This window comes from Euprymna scolopes, chromosome 27 (genome assembly GCF_053919585.1).
Source record: "Euprymna scolopes isolate OS-2025 chromosome 27, ASM5391958v1, whole genome shotgun sequence".
NCBI lineage: Eukaryota > Metazoa > Mollusca > Cephalopoda > Sepiida > Sepiolidae > Euprymna > Euprymna scolopes.
Window position 1 is genome coordinate 93,226,456 of NC_136508.1, and position 14,945 is coordinate 93,241,400.

The 14,945-nt window shown below is 36.3% G+C and overlaps 1 protein-coding gene across 2 annotated transcripts in view; it reads right to left on the minus strand.

Moving 5' to 3' along the window:
• LOC145248995 (etoposide-induced protein 2.4 homolog) overlaps positions 1–14,945 on the minus strand; it is a 75,244-nt gene that overhangs the window by 29,072 nt on the left and 31,227 nt on the right. The window contains exons 3-6 of one of the 2 annotated variants that reach the window (XM_080110840.1): positions 10,591–10,651; positions 7,684–7,750; positions 4,363–4,487; positions 136–252 (exon numbers count right to left, since the gene is read on the minus strand). In XM_080110840.1, coding sequence (XP_079966966.1) covers positions 136–252; positions 4,363–4,487; positions 7,684–7,750; positions 10,591–10,651 — 370 coding nt within the window. The remainder of the gene's footprint in view (positions 1–135; positions 253–4,362; positions 4,488–7,683; positions 7,751–10,590; positions 10,652–14,945) is intronic. The other variant, XM_080110841.1, reaches the window with a different exon arrangement.

Below are 14,945 nucleotides of genomic sequence, written 5' to 3' on the forward strand. Positions count from 1 at the left end.
TCTGCCGTAAGGACTGACAGACATATGCACGGACTTGGAGTTTACATATATATATATATATATATATATATATAATATATTATATATATAATATATATTATATATATATATTATATATATAAGGATTTGTTTTACCTGAAACAGAAATATCAAATGAAGCAATACACTGAAGCAGGTGTCCGCTATCATCGTGCTGAAGGGTAAATGACGCGGACGGCCACGGGTTGTCTTGAACGCCTGGTCTGCAATGTCCTAGGGAAGAAAAAAAGAAAATGAGTCTCTTTATTTAATGTTTTTCATTTCACTTTTGGGATTATTTAATGGAAAAAAAAAAAATGTTTTATTTGACTTCATTTAAGAAACTTTCTCAACACACAAGCAGAAGGGCCTGGTGTATAAAATCAAGAGTCAGTTTTTTTTTGTTAAGAGAGGGGCATGTTTGAAATGAATGTTTCTGTTTAGAGCAACATTCGAGCTATGGTACTTAACTTTTGTACTCTGACCATTAATTCAAGCCATTATATCAAAATAATTTGATAAAATCAACAGTAGATTCTTTTTGTTTAAATTTACTTTGGTCGATGTTCCCAAAAAATCAAGGGGTGTCTTTTTATATTATTATATTATATTTTTATATGAAATGCATTTATATTCAAATATTCCATTACAGTTTTCTTTTATTTTCAAATGTTGAGTTAGTAAAGAATTAAAGAATATTTTCATCTCGCTTATTGACCAGTTAAATATATATCTTATATCTTTGTTTTGCTCTCTTGGTCTTAACGGATTCAAAGACAAGAATTTATCTAGTTTGGTGGAGTATCAAACTTAGTGTTGGTACTATAGGCAATATCATTCAAAGCTGCACCAATCCTAGTAAGAAGCCAGTGTAAGATAGCTATGCCTAGGGGGATTTTATTTGGGCTTTGAATACACACACACACAAAAAAAATTATTTACGTGATAGATCCGAATTTATTAGATAAAATATTGCGAAGCCAGCAAGAAGAATTTTTAAAAGCTCAAAATTTATAGATCTATAAAGGGCTATAACTCTTACTTTTTATTAATTATTTCCCTTTGAGGGCTATAACAAATTATATCCTATACATAATATTTTGATTGCAGAAATTCCGCTCTGGATCAAATTACCGTAAGTTTGCAAGAACAGATGTCATATACCAATTTATTATGCCTAAACTATTATCCACCATCTTATAACTTTAGAACGCTGTTATAGACACACGTATTTGTTAGAATAAAACCCTATATTTCATTCTAGGAGAGGTATCATCACGATCGCCATCTTCTACAGATGAAGTACTTTTTATTTTTCCCCTCTCTATCTATAGTACTCTTCCTGCCCCCAGTCTACATCCGGAAGATATATACACACATTATAACTATGTTTTTTAGGCACCCTTCTTAACTGGATCATAAACTCCTATACAAACCATTTACTTTCCATTTCCCGTTACACAAAATAATTTCTCCCTTACACAGTTCCAGCACTTCTCATTAGTTGCTCTCAACACTTATTCGAGAATAGACACCTTATTAAATAAAACATGCTAGATGTTTAAACACATGGCCACTCTGTATACATGCTACAATAGTTAAAATCTAAAACCAACCAATTGTTTCTTTGGTTTTATTTTCCTTTTCCCAACTATATTACAATTCTTATACTGTTGTTGATTAAAATTGTTTTCTACAAAAAAAAAAACAAAAAAAAAAGTAAGCACATTATTCGATGCTTGCCATAACAGCGAGCGAACGACAGATTTTGTAAACAAATACACATGGAGACAGATAGATACATAGACCTAGTAAGAAAGACAGAGAGATAGAGAGGCAGATAGACTGATATCGAGAGAGAGAGAGAGAGAGAGAGAAAGAGAGAAACAACTTTCTGAAAAAGATTACACACTTTTTATTTATTTTAAACAGACCATTTTTTTTTATTACTTTTAAACAATACACATAGAAGTTTCTATATTTTTTAACATTATAAACCTTTCCTTTACTTACAAATAATACGGACAAGACTTTTGTATTTTTTTATTTTTACTTTTATACACAAAACTTTTCATAATTTTAAACAGGGAAATAGTATGCCGACAACAAATACCGCATTTTAATTGTCCGCAAATAACTAGTTTTTTGAATATTAAGAAATAATTTTTTATTAGTATTTTTGTAAAAAATACCGTTGGGGTAAATCAAGGCGTATAAGCACAAAATTATTTTATAGAAACTACAATTGCGAAATTATTTAAAAAGAAAAAAAATAAATAAATAAAATAAATAAATTAAAAAAGAAAACGGCAACGACCATCTACGGCAACACATCAAAGGCTGTAAATGACAAAGTTCTCTGATTCTGATCTCCTCTGATCTCGAGCGCGTGGTTCAGTGGGGGAAGACGTGGCTGGTTACCTTTAATGCATTTAAAACCAAACTCCTATCCTTACATCATCAACGCTCTGATCCCCATCTGGCATCAATTGAGATGGATGGCTCTCGTCTGGGAGAGGCCCCGTATTTTGACAAGCTTCTGGGTTTGACCTTTACTCCTGATCTGAAATGGAACACGTACATTAAGTCTGTTGCCAAGGTCGCTGGAAAGATGATGGGATCCTTCTACCGCTCCAGAAGATATCTCACTACTGATGCAATTCTCTATCTATATAAAAGCCAAGTACGTCCAAGGATGGAATACTGCTGCCATATCTGGGCAGGAGCTGCTAAAAACAGCCTATCCTGCCTTGACAGAGTACAAAATAGACTTTGTGGCTTAGTGGGGGATGCCCTTTTCTCTTCCCTGCAACCTCTCTCCCACAGAAGAGACGTTGCGAGCCTATCTTTGTTTTATCATTATTTCCATGGCAGGTGCTCGTCTGAACTCCAGTCTCTGGTCCCCCCTCGCCAATCCTTCACGAAAAACACCCGTCTAGTCGAATCCACTGTGAAAAATTTCCCCCACTCTTTATCTGTGCCTAAATCAAAACGTGGATTCCATGAACAAAGCTTCTTTCTTAGAACTGCACGCCTGTGGAACGCTGTTCCGTCTGCCTGCTTCCCACCTGACTACAACTTGGATGTCTTCAAGTCCAACGTTAACAAATTCCTAATGAACCGCCCCCTTAAGTAAACACTTCATCAAATCTCCACACTAACGTAATCTACTTGCAATAACCCTTATCCCTGAGTGGCTTCCGGGCCTTGATAAGTGGTGACCACTGTGTAAAAAAAAAAAAAAAGAAAAAAAAAGAAAAAAAAAAGAAAAGAAAAAAAAAAGAAAAAAAAAAAAGGAAAAAAAAAGAAAAAAAAAAAAGAAAAGAAAAAAAAAAAAAAAAGAAAAAAAGAAAAGAAAAAAAAAAGAAAAAAAGAAAAGAAAAAAAAAAGAAAAAAAAAGAAAAAAAAAAGAAAAGAAGAAAAAAAAGCATTTTGGTTTACCTACATATTTGTGACCTATTTGTATTTTTAAAAGACTAATATTTAATAGAAGTTTTCGGGGAACATAGTTACCGACTACGCTACTTTTTTTTACTTTTCTTTTACTTTATTTTATGATGGGACGTCCCCTTTTCTTTCTTTGCTTTTTTTTTTTCCTAGACTGATGCACATCCTCTAACTAAAAGGAGATCTTTATGGTCAACACGGGTATCTTGCTTAATGTAAACATAAGTTTTTTTCTACATTTTGACATAAACAATGTCTATATAATAAATGCTTCACAAACTTTATATGGCAAAATTTAATCATGTTAATGTTGAATATGTAATCATGTGATTATTAAATTTTTAGGTGGATGCACAGGTTACTTACAAAATACCCCCCTCTAACATGTTAAGAATGGCTTTCAAAATAATATTATTATTTCAGCACAGTAACAAAAGTACATAAGTACCCAAAATTTACATTTTGACGAGCCGTCCCCTTACGATATTGTCCCACTGACTACCGTAAACTCATTAACCCTTATCCTCGAGTGGTTACGGGGTCTTAATAAATGGTGACTCCTTTGTAAAAAAAATAAAAATAAAAAGATGAAAACAGAAATAGGTTACACTTTTGCCCTGGGCAATGCTGGGTAGCTCTGCTAGTTTAAGATGAGACGCTATTTAACTCAAAGGTAGCGAAAAGAGGGATTGTATATTTCCCTTTTTTTATTACAGAGAAAGAGAGTGATGGGGGGGGAGTGGAAGAATTGGGAGGGAAAGGATGAAGGGGAGGAAGAGAAAGAGAGAGGAAATATTAGAAAAAAGTTAGACCCCCCCCCCCATATTACATTGGATACAAAACTGGATACAAAATTGAAGGTTAAAAAAAAAAAAAAAAATTTTTTTTATTTTTTACCTGAAACCAAAAACAATTGACAATTTTACTGACAACAAATAATGGAAGAACCCAAAGAGTGTTGAAGGTCCACGAAAGAATCCGGTTGATCCACATCCAAACAGCTCCGTCATAAACGCTATCACCTACAATGAAAATAAATAAAATAAACAATATATTAAAAAAAAAAAAATTGTAAATAAAATGATAAAAGATAAATCATTTTTTTTAATGGAAATCGTTCTAGACAAGACCTGATACCACTTGATGTAAGAAAATAAAAAAAAATAAAAAATACTATTCACAGTCAAAAAAACAGCCAACAACGGTATATGCGAGATGGATGAATTCTAACCAAATAAACAACAATTCTTCCTCCTTTTACAGAAACATCGCTCTTAGAATGTGAGGACTAAAGACAAAATAAAAGAAATGAGTTATGAGGCTGCCGAAAATAAACCAAATGCCAACTTGCCATTCTTCATATTTTATCGCAAAAACTTGTAAGATTGACATGCAAACCCAAAACAAACAAAATAAAAACAACCATTCTGAAATTCATTGATAATAGTAAGAATGTGATTAAATGCTCAAGTTGATTTTTTTTTTATGGAAATCGCTGAAACAAGGCATGAAGCCATTTGATGTAAGGAGCTAACAAGAATGAAAACTGATTATTGCAAAGACAGGAGATGCCTACTGACCTTAGTCTTGAATAGACCAAGGCAGAAGGAAAACAGTGAGCAGGAAGTGAGTTCCATAACTTTACAGTCCTTGGAAAAAGCTACTGGAATAGGAAGCTGTATTACAATGAGGTATTAAAACAATGAATTGATCGAGACCTCTTGACCAACGAGTCAAACGAGCTGGAGCAAAGAGAGTAGAAAACAGACCAGATGATTCTGAGGAAGACATGTCATGATAGTATTTGTAGAAAAGACTGAGACTAGCAACATCATGTCTGTGAGAGATTGCAGAAAAGAAAATGTGGGACCAATCAAATTACAGATACATTTCTGCAATTTATCAATAATCTTCAAATGGGACAGAGCTTCACCATCCCAAATATGACAACTGTACTTCATACATGGTCTGATAGTTTACAGAGATAGAAAATAGACTTGAGTGTGAGAAATTGTTTAGAGCGATAGAGAACTGATTTTATGAGAAGGAGAAAGAGCAATGGATTCAATATGTGAACTCCAAGAAAGATTTGATGAGAAAGAAAGAACAAGAAGTTTTAGAGTCGATTTTTTCATGGAGAGCAGAACCATCCATAAGAATCTCAGGAAGAAGTTCTTGGCCTTCGAGTCAAGATCAAAGTGTAGTATCTGTTCTTCAGATCCTGCACTTCAAATTCTTGTTCTCTGTCAGTGGAAGAGAAATCCTTCACGCCGGAGACAATTTTTTATTTTTGTTCCTTTTCTCCACATTAAAAAAAACGACCCTGGTGTCTAACTCTGTCCCGTGGGGAGACATTGTAAATAGGGACAATAGTTGAATCTTAACAGGATTAAACAAAACAAGCCACTTCTTACCCAAATCCATAATACAGGGTGACCCCCCCCCCCAAAAAAAAAAAACATAGAAAGTATATCTAGAACATATGCTGTAGAACGGAGAAAAAAAGGCCAAAGACCCTAGTGTTTTGATGTGATGTTTTGAATATAATAAACTAGTTATGACCAAAGTTTCATTTCATTCGAATAAAACACTAAGAAACGGGGCCTAATTAGAGATGGGGCCCCGTTTTTTTTTTTGGGTGGTAGAACCCAAATCAACTCTGTAGAACCCAAATCAACTTTTCGACCAACTACATATTTCAACTGATCCGAGGAAGATGGGCGAGAAGGAATAACAGAATAGAGAGGGTGGTATCATTAGCATAAAATGTTCATTTTCTGAATAATATTCTCTGCAAGGTCATTTCTATAGAGAAGAAACAGTGTTGGACCTAGAATAGAGCCCTGAGGAACACTGGCATTGCTAGGAAAAGAAAATTAAGATATTCCATCAAGAGTTAGTCGCAAGCTTCGATTAGAAAGAAAAGGCCTAACAATGTTAAGAACTTTACCACCAATGTCATAACCTCAGAGTTTATGAAGATTACCGTGTCGTCAATCTCTTCACTTAAATCGAGTTCTACTGAGCAAGGGTCATAACTATTGTAACAGCAGAAAATTGGAACAGGGATTTTAAAAATCGCTTCAGATTTGGAAGTTATTTTTTTCCCCCCCACTAACTTTCGCACTCTGGTAGATTTGATCATTATGTTACATCCATGTGCTTGGGTAATAGAGCGCATATGAGCACGTGGGAAAATATCTGCGGCAGCTGTAAGATAGCTGGCTTGCAAAGATATTAGCAGCAGTAGCCGGAAAAAAGCACATATGCAAATTAGGAAGTGTGAGCGAGCTTGCACAACAAGAAAAAGAAAAAAAGACACCACATGGTCGGGGGAAGAAAAAGTGTGGTTGGAAAAAATGGACGTGTACAGTCGAAGATGAGAAATGGCTGTCTACGGCTGGGATGTAGTGGAGCAGAAAGATAACGCATGCCAGGGGAGATGGACATGCGGCCCCGCAGTGGCAGCGAGAGACTTTATAAGCTAATGTAGGGTTTTGTTAATCTCATGGCAGACGAAACGAACAGTAAAATACAAGAAGCAGGGATTGTTTGGAAAATAATAATAAATGCCTTTTGCTAAAACAGAAAAAATAGCCGAGTCGGATTTATTTATTTTTGTTTGTTCCTTTTCGACGGTAACAGACAGTGTGAGGGTTCAAGAGAAGTTTGAACTGTAATGCACACTGGCTGAGCGTAACAGCTATGTTACACTTGTTTTAACTTTAATGGAATGTACCCATTAAACTTGCTGCACTGGTACCCCCCCCTCCTCAATGTAAATACCCTGACGAACTGAACAATCAGCAAAATTCCACCCTTTCAATGTAGAAATCTCTAGAGGCTGGAATGCTTTCTACTCTGATAGCTTCTTTCCTTGTACTGCTAGCCTCTGGAATTCTGTCTGCTCTCTTTTTTTCCCCTGACTGTACCAACATGCAGAAATGTAATATGGAAAAACATCTCGTTGCACAACTCCCCATTTAGGATGCCCCTATAGATATTGTTTAGTAGCAGTTGACTAGTTTGGGGATGAATTAAAAGTTGAAAAAAACAAAAAAAAAGAAAAGAAAAAAAAAGAAAAGAAAAAAAAGAAAAGAAAAAAAAAGAAAAGAAAAAGAAAAGAAAAAGAAAAGAAAAAAAAGAAAAGAAAAAGAAAAGAAAAAAAAAGACTACCAAAGATTTTATAAAGGAAATCAATAAATAAAGTTCACTTACCAAAAATGAGGCGAATCATTTCCTGTACAATTGGTAACAAGACGTAATTGAAACCAATAATACTGGCCTGAAAAAAAAAAAAAAAAAAAAAATTAATTAGCCATCCTCATCATCAGATTAACATGTTTTACATTTGACGGCTTAACCTATCTCTGGTCAAGTCTTTACTTATCCCCATTCCTCTCAAGTCCATCCTTATCACTTCCTCCCATATTTTCCTTGGACTTCCATGTGAACTGAACCTGCTACCTCAACTGTTCTACATCTACTAATCCAAAACACTTGTCCATTCTTTTAATACGACCATACCATCAAAGTTTCCTGGTCTGCATACATCTCCTTATACTGTCCAGAATTAATCTTCCTCTGAGGTCATCAGATCTAAGACTGTTTTTAAAAAAACTACACATCCATTGTTTCATTTTCATAACATTTCTCTTCATGCAACACATGTCTTTAACTATCACAGACCAGATTTAATTCTCGAAGTGATGTTGCTTATCGTAACAACACTAAGCTGGATTCTCCACCAGACTAGATGAATTCTTGTCCTGGAATCCAAGAAGACCAAGAAACCAATAGAAAAATTTACTATAATTTATGTAACTGGTTAATAAATGAGAAGAAAACTATATTCCTTACTTAAAAATTTTTTTTTTTTTTTTTTTACTTTGGAGTCGTCACTTGTCAAGGCCTAAAGGTCACTCAAGGATACGGCTTATTGAATGTAAGGTGGTGGTGTAATAATTGTTAATAGTGTAAATTGTGTAGAATTTGATTATTTATGGGGACAGTTCAACAAGAATTTGTTTACATTGGATTTGAAGGCTACCATGTTGTATTCAACCAGGAAGTAGGCAGGCAGTTTTGGGAAAGAAGCATTGTTCATGGAATCTGCATTTAGATTTAGGCACAGTTAGAGAGTGGGGGAAATCATATATAGTGGTTGTAGCTAGATGAGTGTTTTTTTTTTTTTTGTGAAAGTTTAGCAAGGGGGAATCATAGATTGAAGTTCAGTCGAGCACTTACCATGAAAATAATGATTACTAACTCAACGTTTGAGAGATCAGAGAACTACATAAATATGTCTGATAGAAAAATGTTGGGATCATTCTACCGTTCCGGTAGATATCTCACTGCTGATGCAATTCTCTTCCTGTATAAGAGCCAAGTATGTCCAAGGATGGAGTTCTGTTGCCACATAAGCTCCTAGAAGCAGCTTATCCTGCTTTGACAGAGTTCAAAATAGACTTTGCAATCTAGTAGGGGATGCCCTTATCTTTTCCATGCAACCACTTTTCCAACAGAAGAGACTGCGAGCCTGTCTCTGCTTTATCGTTATTTTCATGGCAAGTGCTCATTTGAGCTCCAATCTATGGTCCACCCCCCCTGGCCTGACTTTCATTAAAACCACTCAGTTGAAACCACTATCAATAATTTCCTTCACTCTTTATCTGCGCCTAAACCTAAACGTAGATTCCATGAACAAAGCTTCTTTCTAAGAACTACACACCTGTGGAACTGTTCCATTTTCCTGCTTTCCAACCGACTAAAATATAGTTGTCTTCAAGTCCAATGTAAACAAGTTCTTGATGAGCCAATTTACCCAATTTCCACTATTAATGATTACAACATTTTTCCATTGACTACTGTATACTCAATCCTTGTCCTCGAGTGACCTCCAGGCTTTGATAAGTGGTGACTCCTTTGTAAAAACAAAAAAGAAAACTCTTTCCTTAGTTGACAGTGGTGACACTTTGCTGGTTCATAACGGCAGATGTTCCGTAAACTTACTCAATACATTACTAACTCTTTTAATCAAACTCGCATTGGACTCCATCTTGTGCTCCAATTATGAAAACGTTGCCAAACAACCTCAATAGCTACGTCATTCCGATATACTTTCTCCACATTGGAATTCTCATCCATCTCCATCATTGTAAACTTTTTGCTGTCATAAAGCAAAATAAGACATACATTTCCAGATTTACAGACTGAAACAACATACATAAAAGAACTAAAACTAGATGTTGATGCAAAAAAAAAAAAAAAAAAAAAAAAAAAAAACACGACTCCTAAATAACTAGAAAAGTTATCTGAGCATAGGCTCTGCGCCCAGGTTCCGGTTAAAAAAAAAAAAAAGTTGTTTTTACCTTTTTGAAAAACCGAAACGCTCCAAGCCCAAAACTTCCCTAAGTCGTCCTGAGCCGCCCAGTAGCCATCTTGGGGTTATAAAAACGCCCAAGCAGAAGCCACGCGTCCTCAGTTCACAGAAGCCCATCTACATAGAAGTAACTGTTAAGAGACACACAAACAAACTGTCATGACAGAGACCCCAACAGTTCAGCAACAAGAAGGGATTACTAACATCTCGATATAAAACTGATAATAAAAAGATATAAATTTAATCCCGTTTTTGTATTTTTCTTGTCACCATATGCTTATGCATAACCTAGCACACAAACTGGTTATCATCTCTCAATTTACCAGTAATTATTTACTATTTCCCTTCAAGTAGCCATGGTAATAAAGAATTAAAACAAGACGAGCATGCGGAGTCCCCCTCCACAAGTAAAATATTTACTTTCACCATGACTAACGTTTGTGCAAAATTTAAAAAAATTTAAGAGTGGTTATAGAGAAAAGTGTGAACGGATGAACGATTTTGGGGAAATTTTTCTCCTATAAGCGCCCCTAGAGGGTAACCAGAGTTATCTCAGAAAATCTGTTCTGGCAAAAGTTTACTTTCACCATGACTAATGTTTGTGCAAAATTTTAAAATTATCCCAGGCGTTGTTATTGAAAACAGTGCAAAAAATGAACTGGAGTGAATTACTAGGTCCAATCCCTACAAAAAAATAAATAATAAAAAAAAAAAAAAAAATAGTACCAATTCTTTTTACTTACCAAAAACACACCTCCATTCCAAAAACAACAGGAAAGAATATTTTTCATCAGAGAAGGCTCACTGATTAAGAAAAGAAAAAAAAAAATTTTAGAATTTCAAATCAACCAGCTTGGAGAGGGAGGCATTAGTCAGATATCAGACCAGCTCTATGTCAAAATAAAATATAGTAGATTTTTTTTTTTTTTTTTGAAGGTACATTTTCTGATTATGTTACGATGTTAAATTAAACATGGCCGAATAAAAAGAGTGCAATTCAGTTGATAACTATGAAAAGGAGAGGTGGACACACTTTCTGGTTTTGTTTACTGTAAGATGTTAATGTTCTTCTTGGGCTTGATATGTCATTAAATTGACTGTAACACTTTGTAATGGTCGTCAAAATCAGAGTCTCTCTTCTATCTTTTGGCAGACACAAAAATCTTTTTGTCTTTCCTACTTTGCATAATCCTTAATACGCATTCTAACAAGTTTTTTTTACATAGGCATAACCACTTATCAAGGCCCAGAGACCACTCGAGGATAAGGGTTAAGAGTGTACAGTAGTCAATTGGAAATATAGTAATATAGTAATCGTTAGTAATGGAAATTTGGTAAATTTGTTAACTTAAGTTGGAACTTGTTTACGTTGGACTTGAAGACAAATTGTACTCAGCTGGAAAGCAGGAAAATGGAAGACAATTCCACAGGCGTGCAGTTCTAAGAAAGAATCTTTGTTCATGAAATCTACGTTTAGGTTTAGGCACAGATAAAGAGTGGGGAGAATTATTGATAGTGTTTTCAGCTAGACGAATGTTTCTTGTGAAAGTTTGGCAAGGGGGTACCACAGATTGGAGCTCAGATGAACACTTGCCATGAAGATAACGATAAAGCAGAAACAAACTCGCAACATCTCTTCTGTGAGATAGAGGTTGCAGGGAAGAGAAAAGGGCATCTCCCACGAGGCTACAAAGTCTATTTTAAACCCTATCAAGGCAGGACAAGTCCTTTCTAGCAGCTCCTGCCCAGATGTGGCAACAATACTCTATCCTTGGACGTACCTGGCTCTTATATAGATAGAGAATTGCATCAGCAGTGAGATATCTATTTGATCGATAGAAGGATCCCACCATTTTTCCAGCAGCCTTGGTAACAGATTTGATGTACGTGTTCCATTTAAGATCACGAGTAATTGTCAAGCCCAGAAGCTGGTCAAAACATGAGGCCTCCCCAAGACGAGAGCCATTCATTTCAATTTATGCCAGATGGGGATCAGAACGTTGATGATGTAAAGATAGAAGCTTGGTTTTAGATGCATTAAAAGTAACCAGCCACTCCTTTCCCCATCATACCACATGATCAAGATCAAGTTGCATTTCAAACTGCTCTGTATGTCAAAATTGACGCTTATTTATATTACCCACGTTCAACTCATTTGCATATTAAATTCACCATTGCAGTTTGTAAAGCCTATTTACTGTCTTCATACGCACATTAAAAAAAGTAGTGCTTTACTAAAACAACGATTTAATAACCTCTCTCTGAAAAAGAGACAGAATTCATTCGCAGACGACTTTTCTTCAATCCCGGCTCCAAACCAGGAGCTTCAAAGATCAAAGGTTTTCCTAAGGATATTGGTGGTACCCACAATAGCAGAGGTCTTAAAGGCCACCCAACACATCGGGGATTTTAACAAATATTTAGATTGGTTGGATCTAATAATTAGATTTTTTTTTATGATTAATTAATTTTCATTTATGACAAGATGATATTACAATTGCAAGGATTTTGATGCCTGGAATTTTAGTTATCCAGAAGCTTCCATGCAACGCATATCCTCAACCCTCACCAACAAGATTTCTCTTCCATACATCATTACACTGCATACATAAGCTTGATGAAGTGAGTGTTCCTAATGATGGTGGTCTTAACAGAGCTGAAAGAGAGAAACAAACCAAATACCAAGGTCTCATGTATGATATGAAAAGAAACTGGAACCTAAAGGGGATATCGATCATACCAGTTATCATAGGTGCCACAGGACTTATGAAGAAGAACCTGAAGTCCTACCTAACTAATATTCCTGGTGAACCAAGTGCAAAAGAGATTCAGACAATTGCACTTAAGGGAACAGCGAGGATACTAAAAAGAGCTCTCGGTTGGTTTCAATAAAAAAGCGGGGCAATGTTGGCAGCTGGTTTGGCTGCCCCATACCCGGCATTACAATCTTCAAAGGAAGAAAAATAAAAAAAAAAAAAAGCTTGATAGATGCTTTCTTTGGTCAAAAAAAAAAAAAAAAAATGCCAACCCAGATTTTTCTTTTTCTTTCGTTTGTTTGTTACGGCAAAGTTACATATATACAGTTTAGCGTCCACATCGTTTGACCAATCGTCACCAATCTTGGACAAAATATCAGTCATGGTTTAACTAAGAACCGATTTAATTTTGGAATATCTAGGTCAAAGATCACAAAAAGATAAAGGTCACTTTTGCTGATAACATTGGCTCTGTTTAGTATAGAGATTCACTACTTTTTTTTTTTTTTTTTTTAATTACATTTTCACACCAAACAAGGCATATTGCCACTTTGTTGTAGGGGGCTACTATCAGGGACATAGGCATCAGGGGTACTGTGTAGGGAGTTGGGCAGCAAGATGTCGGTTCACGCTGCACTTGAACTTCTGCATGTCAGTACAGTTGGGGAAGCAGGGACCCGGCAGGGAATTCCAAAGTCTAGCTGTCCTGGGGAAGAAACTACTACTGTGAAGGGGCAGAATTTAGCTGCTTGTCGGGTTTGTCGGGGTTATTTACGTCGAGGGGGCACAAGTGCTTACAGTTCGTCAGAGCATTCACCGTTAAAGCACTTGTAGAAAAGGCAGAGGGATGCAATATTTCATTGATGGGACAGGGGTTGAAGTTTAGATGACAGTTCAGGATCTATCAGATTGGCGACGCTCTTTTGAACCTTGTCTAGGAGCGAGAGACTAGCGGTAGATGCACCAGCCCAAATATGACAACAATACTCCATACATGGCCGAATGGTGGCCTTAGGATACTTTCGGGCGTTAGTATCTTTCTAGCACGGTAGAGAGAACCTACCTTCTTCGCAGCGGTCCTGGCAATACTCTCGATGTAATTGTTCCAACTCATGTTTCCTGAGAGCGTTAAGCCGAGAAGTTTAAAGGATGTACTTTCAGATAAAGAGTCATTGGCTATTGCTATTGGTGGTAGAGGAGGCTTCTTGTAATTATTGAAGGAAACCAGTTTAGTCTTGGCAGCATTGAATGTGACCATCCATTTATGTCCCCATTCCACTACAGATCAGAGGTCATCTTCTAGTGCTTCTGCCATTTCTTTAGATATGTGTTCATTTGTTTTCCTGTCGTGTTTGTTATAGAGTGTGGTGTCGTCAGCATATATACCCATCTCAGAGGCAATTTTGTCAGGGAGGTCATTTATGAATATTAGGAATAACAGAGGTCCCAGGATAGACCGCTGAGGCACTCCCGCATTTATATCGTATTGTTTAGATGTACGACCGTAGAGGACAACCTGGATTTTTCTCTTATCTAAGAAGTATTTAATTATGTCATGTATTCTTCCAGTGATACCATATGATCTGATTCTCCCGAGAAGACCTTCATGCCATACCCTGTCAAAAGCCTTAGATATATATAGAGCTACCGCTTTACCCTCCCCCGCTTTGTCCAGTGACTGGTATATACGTTCTGAGATTACAGTTAAGATGTCTGCTGTTAAACGGGCTTGTCTAAATCCATATTGTTTGTCAGTCAGTAGTTTAGCATCTGTAAGATGATGGACTAGAGCATGGTTAATTATGGTCTCAAATATTTTGGCGAAAAGTGGGAGGAGGCTAATGGGGCGATAATTTACTGGGTCAGTTCTTTCGCCAGAATTCTTGAAAACTGGTACTACAGAAGCAGTTTTCCAGCAGGCAGGAAAACAAGATTCATTAAGGCATTTGTTGTAAAGTTTGGAGAGAACTGGAGCTACTTCGGCGATGCACTTTTTTTAATAGCACAGCCGGGATCAGGTCCACATGCTTTTGCAGTGTCAAGATTTCTTATAATAGCATGCACCTGAGAAGGGGTGATTTTCAGATTGTTTAGTATGGCGTCTGTCCGCAAAGGAAAGTCAGGGAGGGTGTGGTTAGCAGGGTCCAGCGTGGAGTTGGAGGTAAACCGACTGGCAAGCATGTTAGCCTTCTCAGTTGCAGAGCAAACAACCTCATGATTGTTGGATAGTGGGAAATTGTTGATTGCCCATTATTTAATACACTGTTGTAGATTTTCTAGAAATCACAGGTTCCTAATTTCTGTGCTTCGATGCATTTTTTGGTGGTTTCAGTAAATTCTTT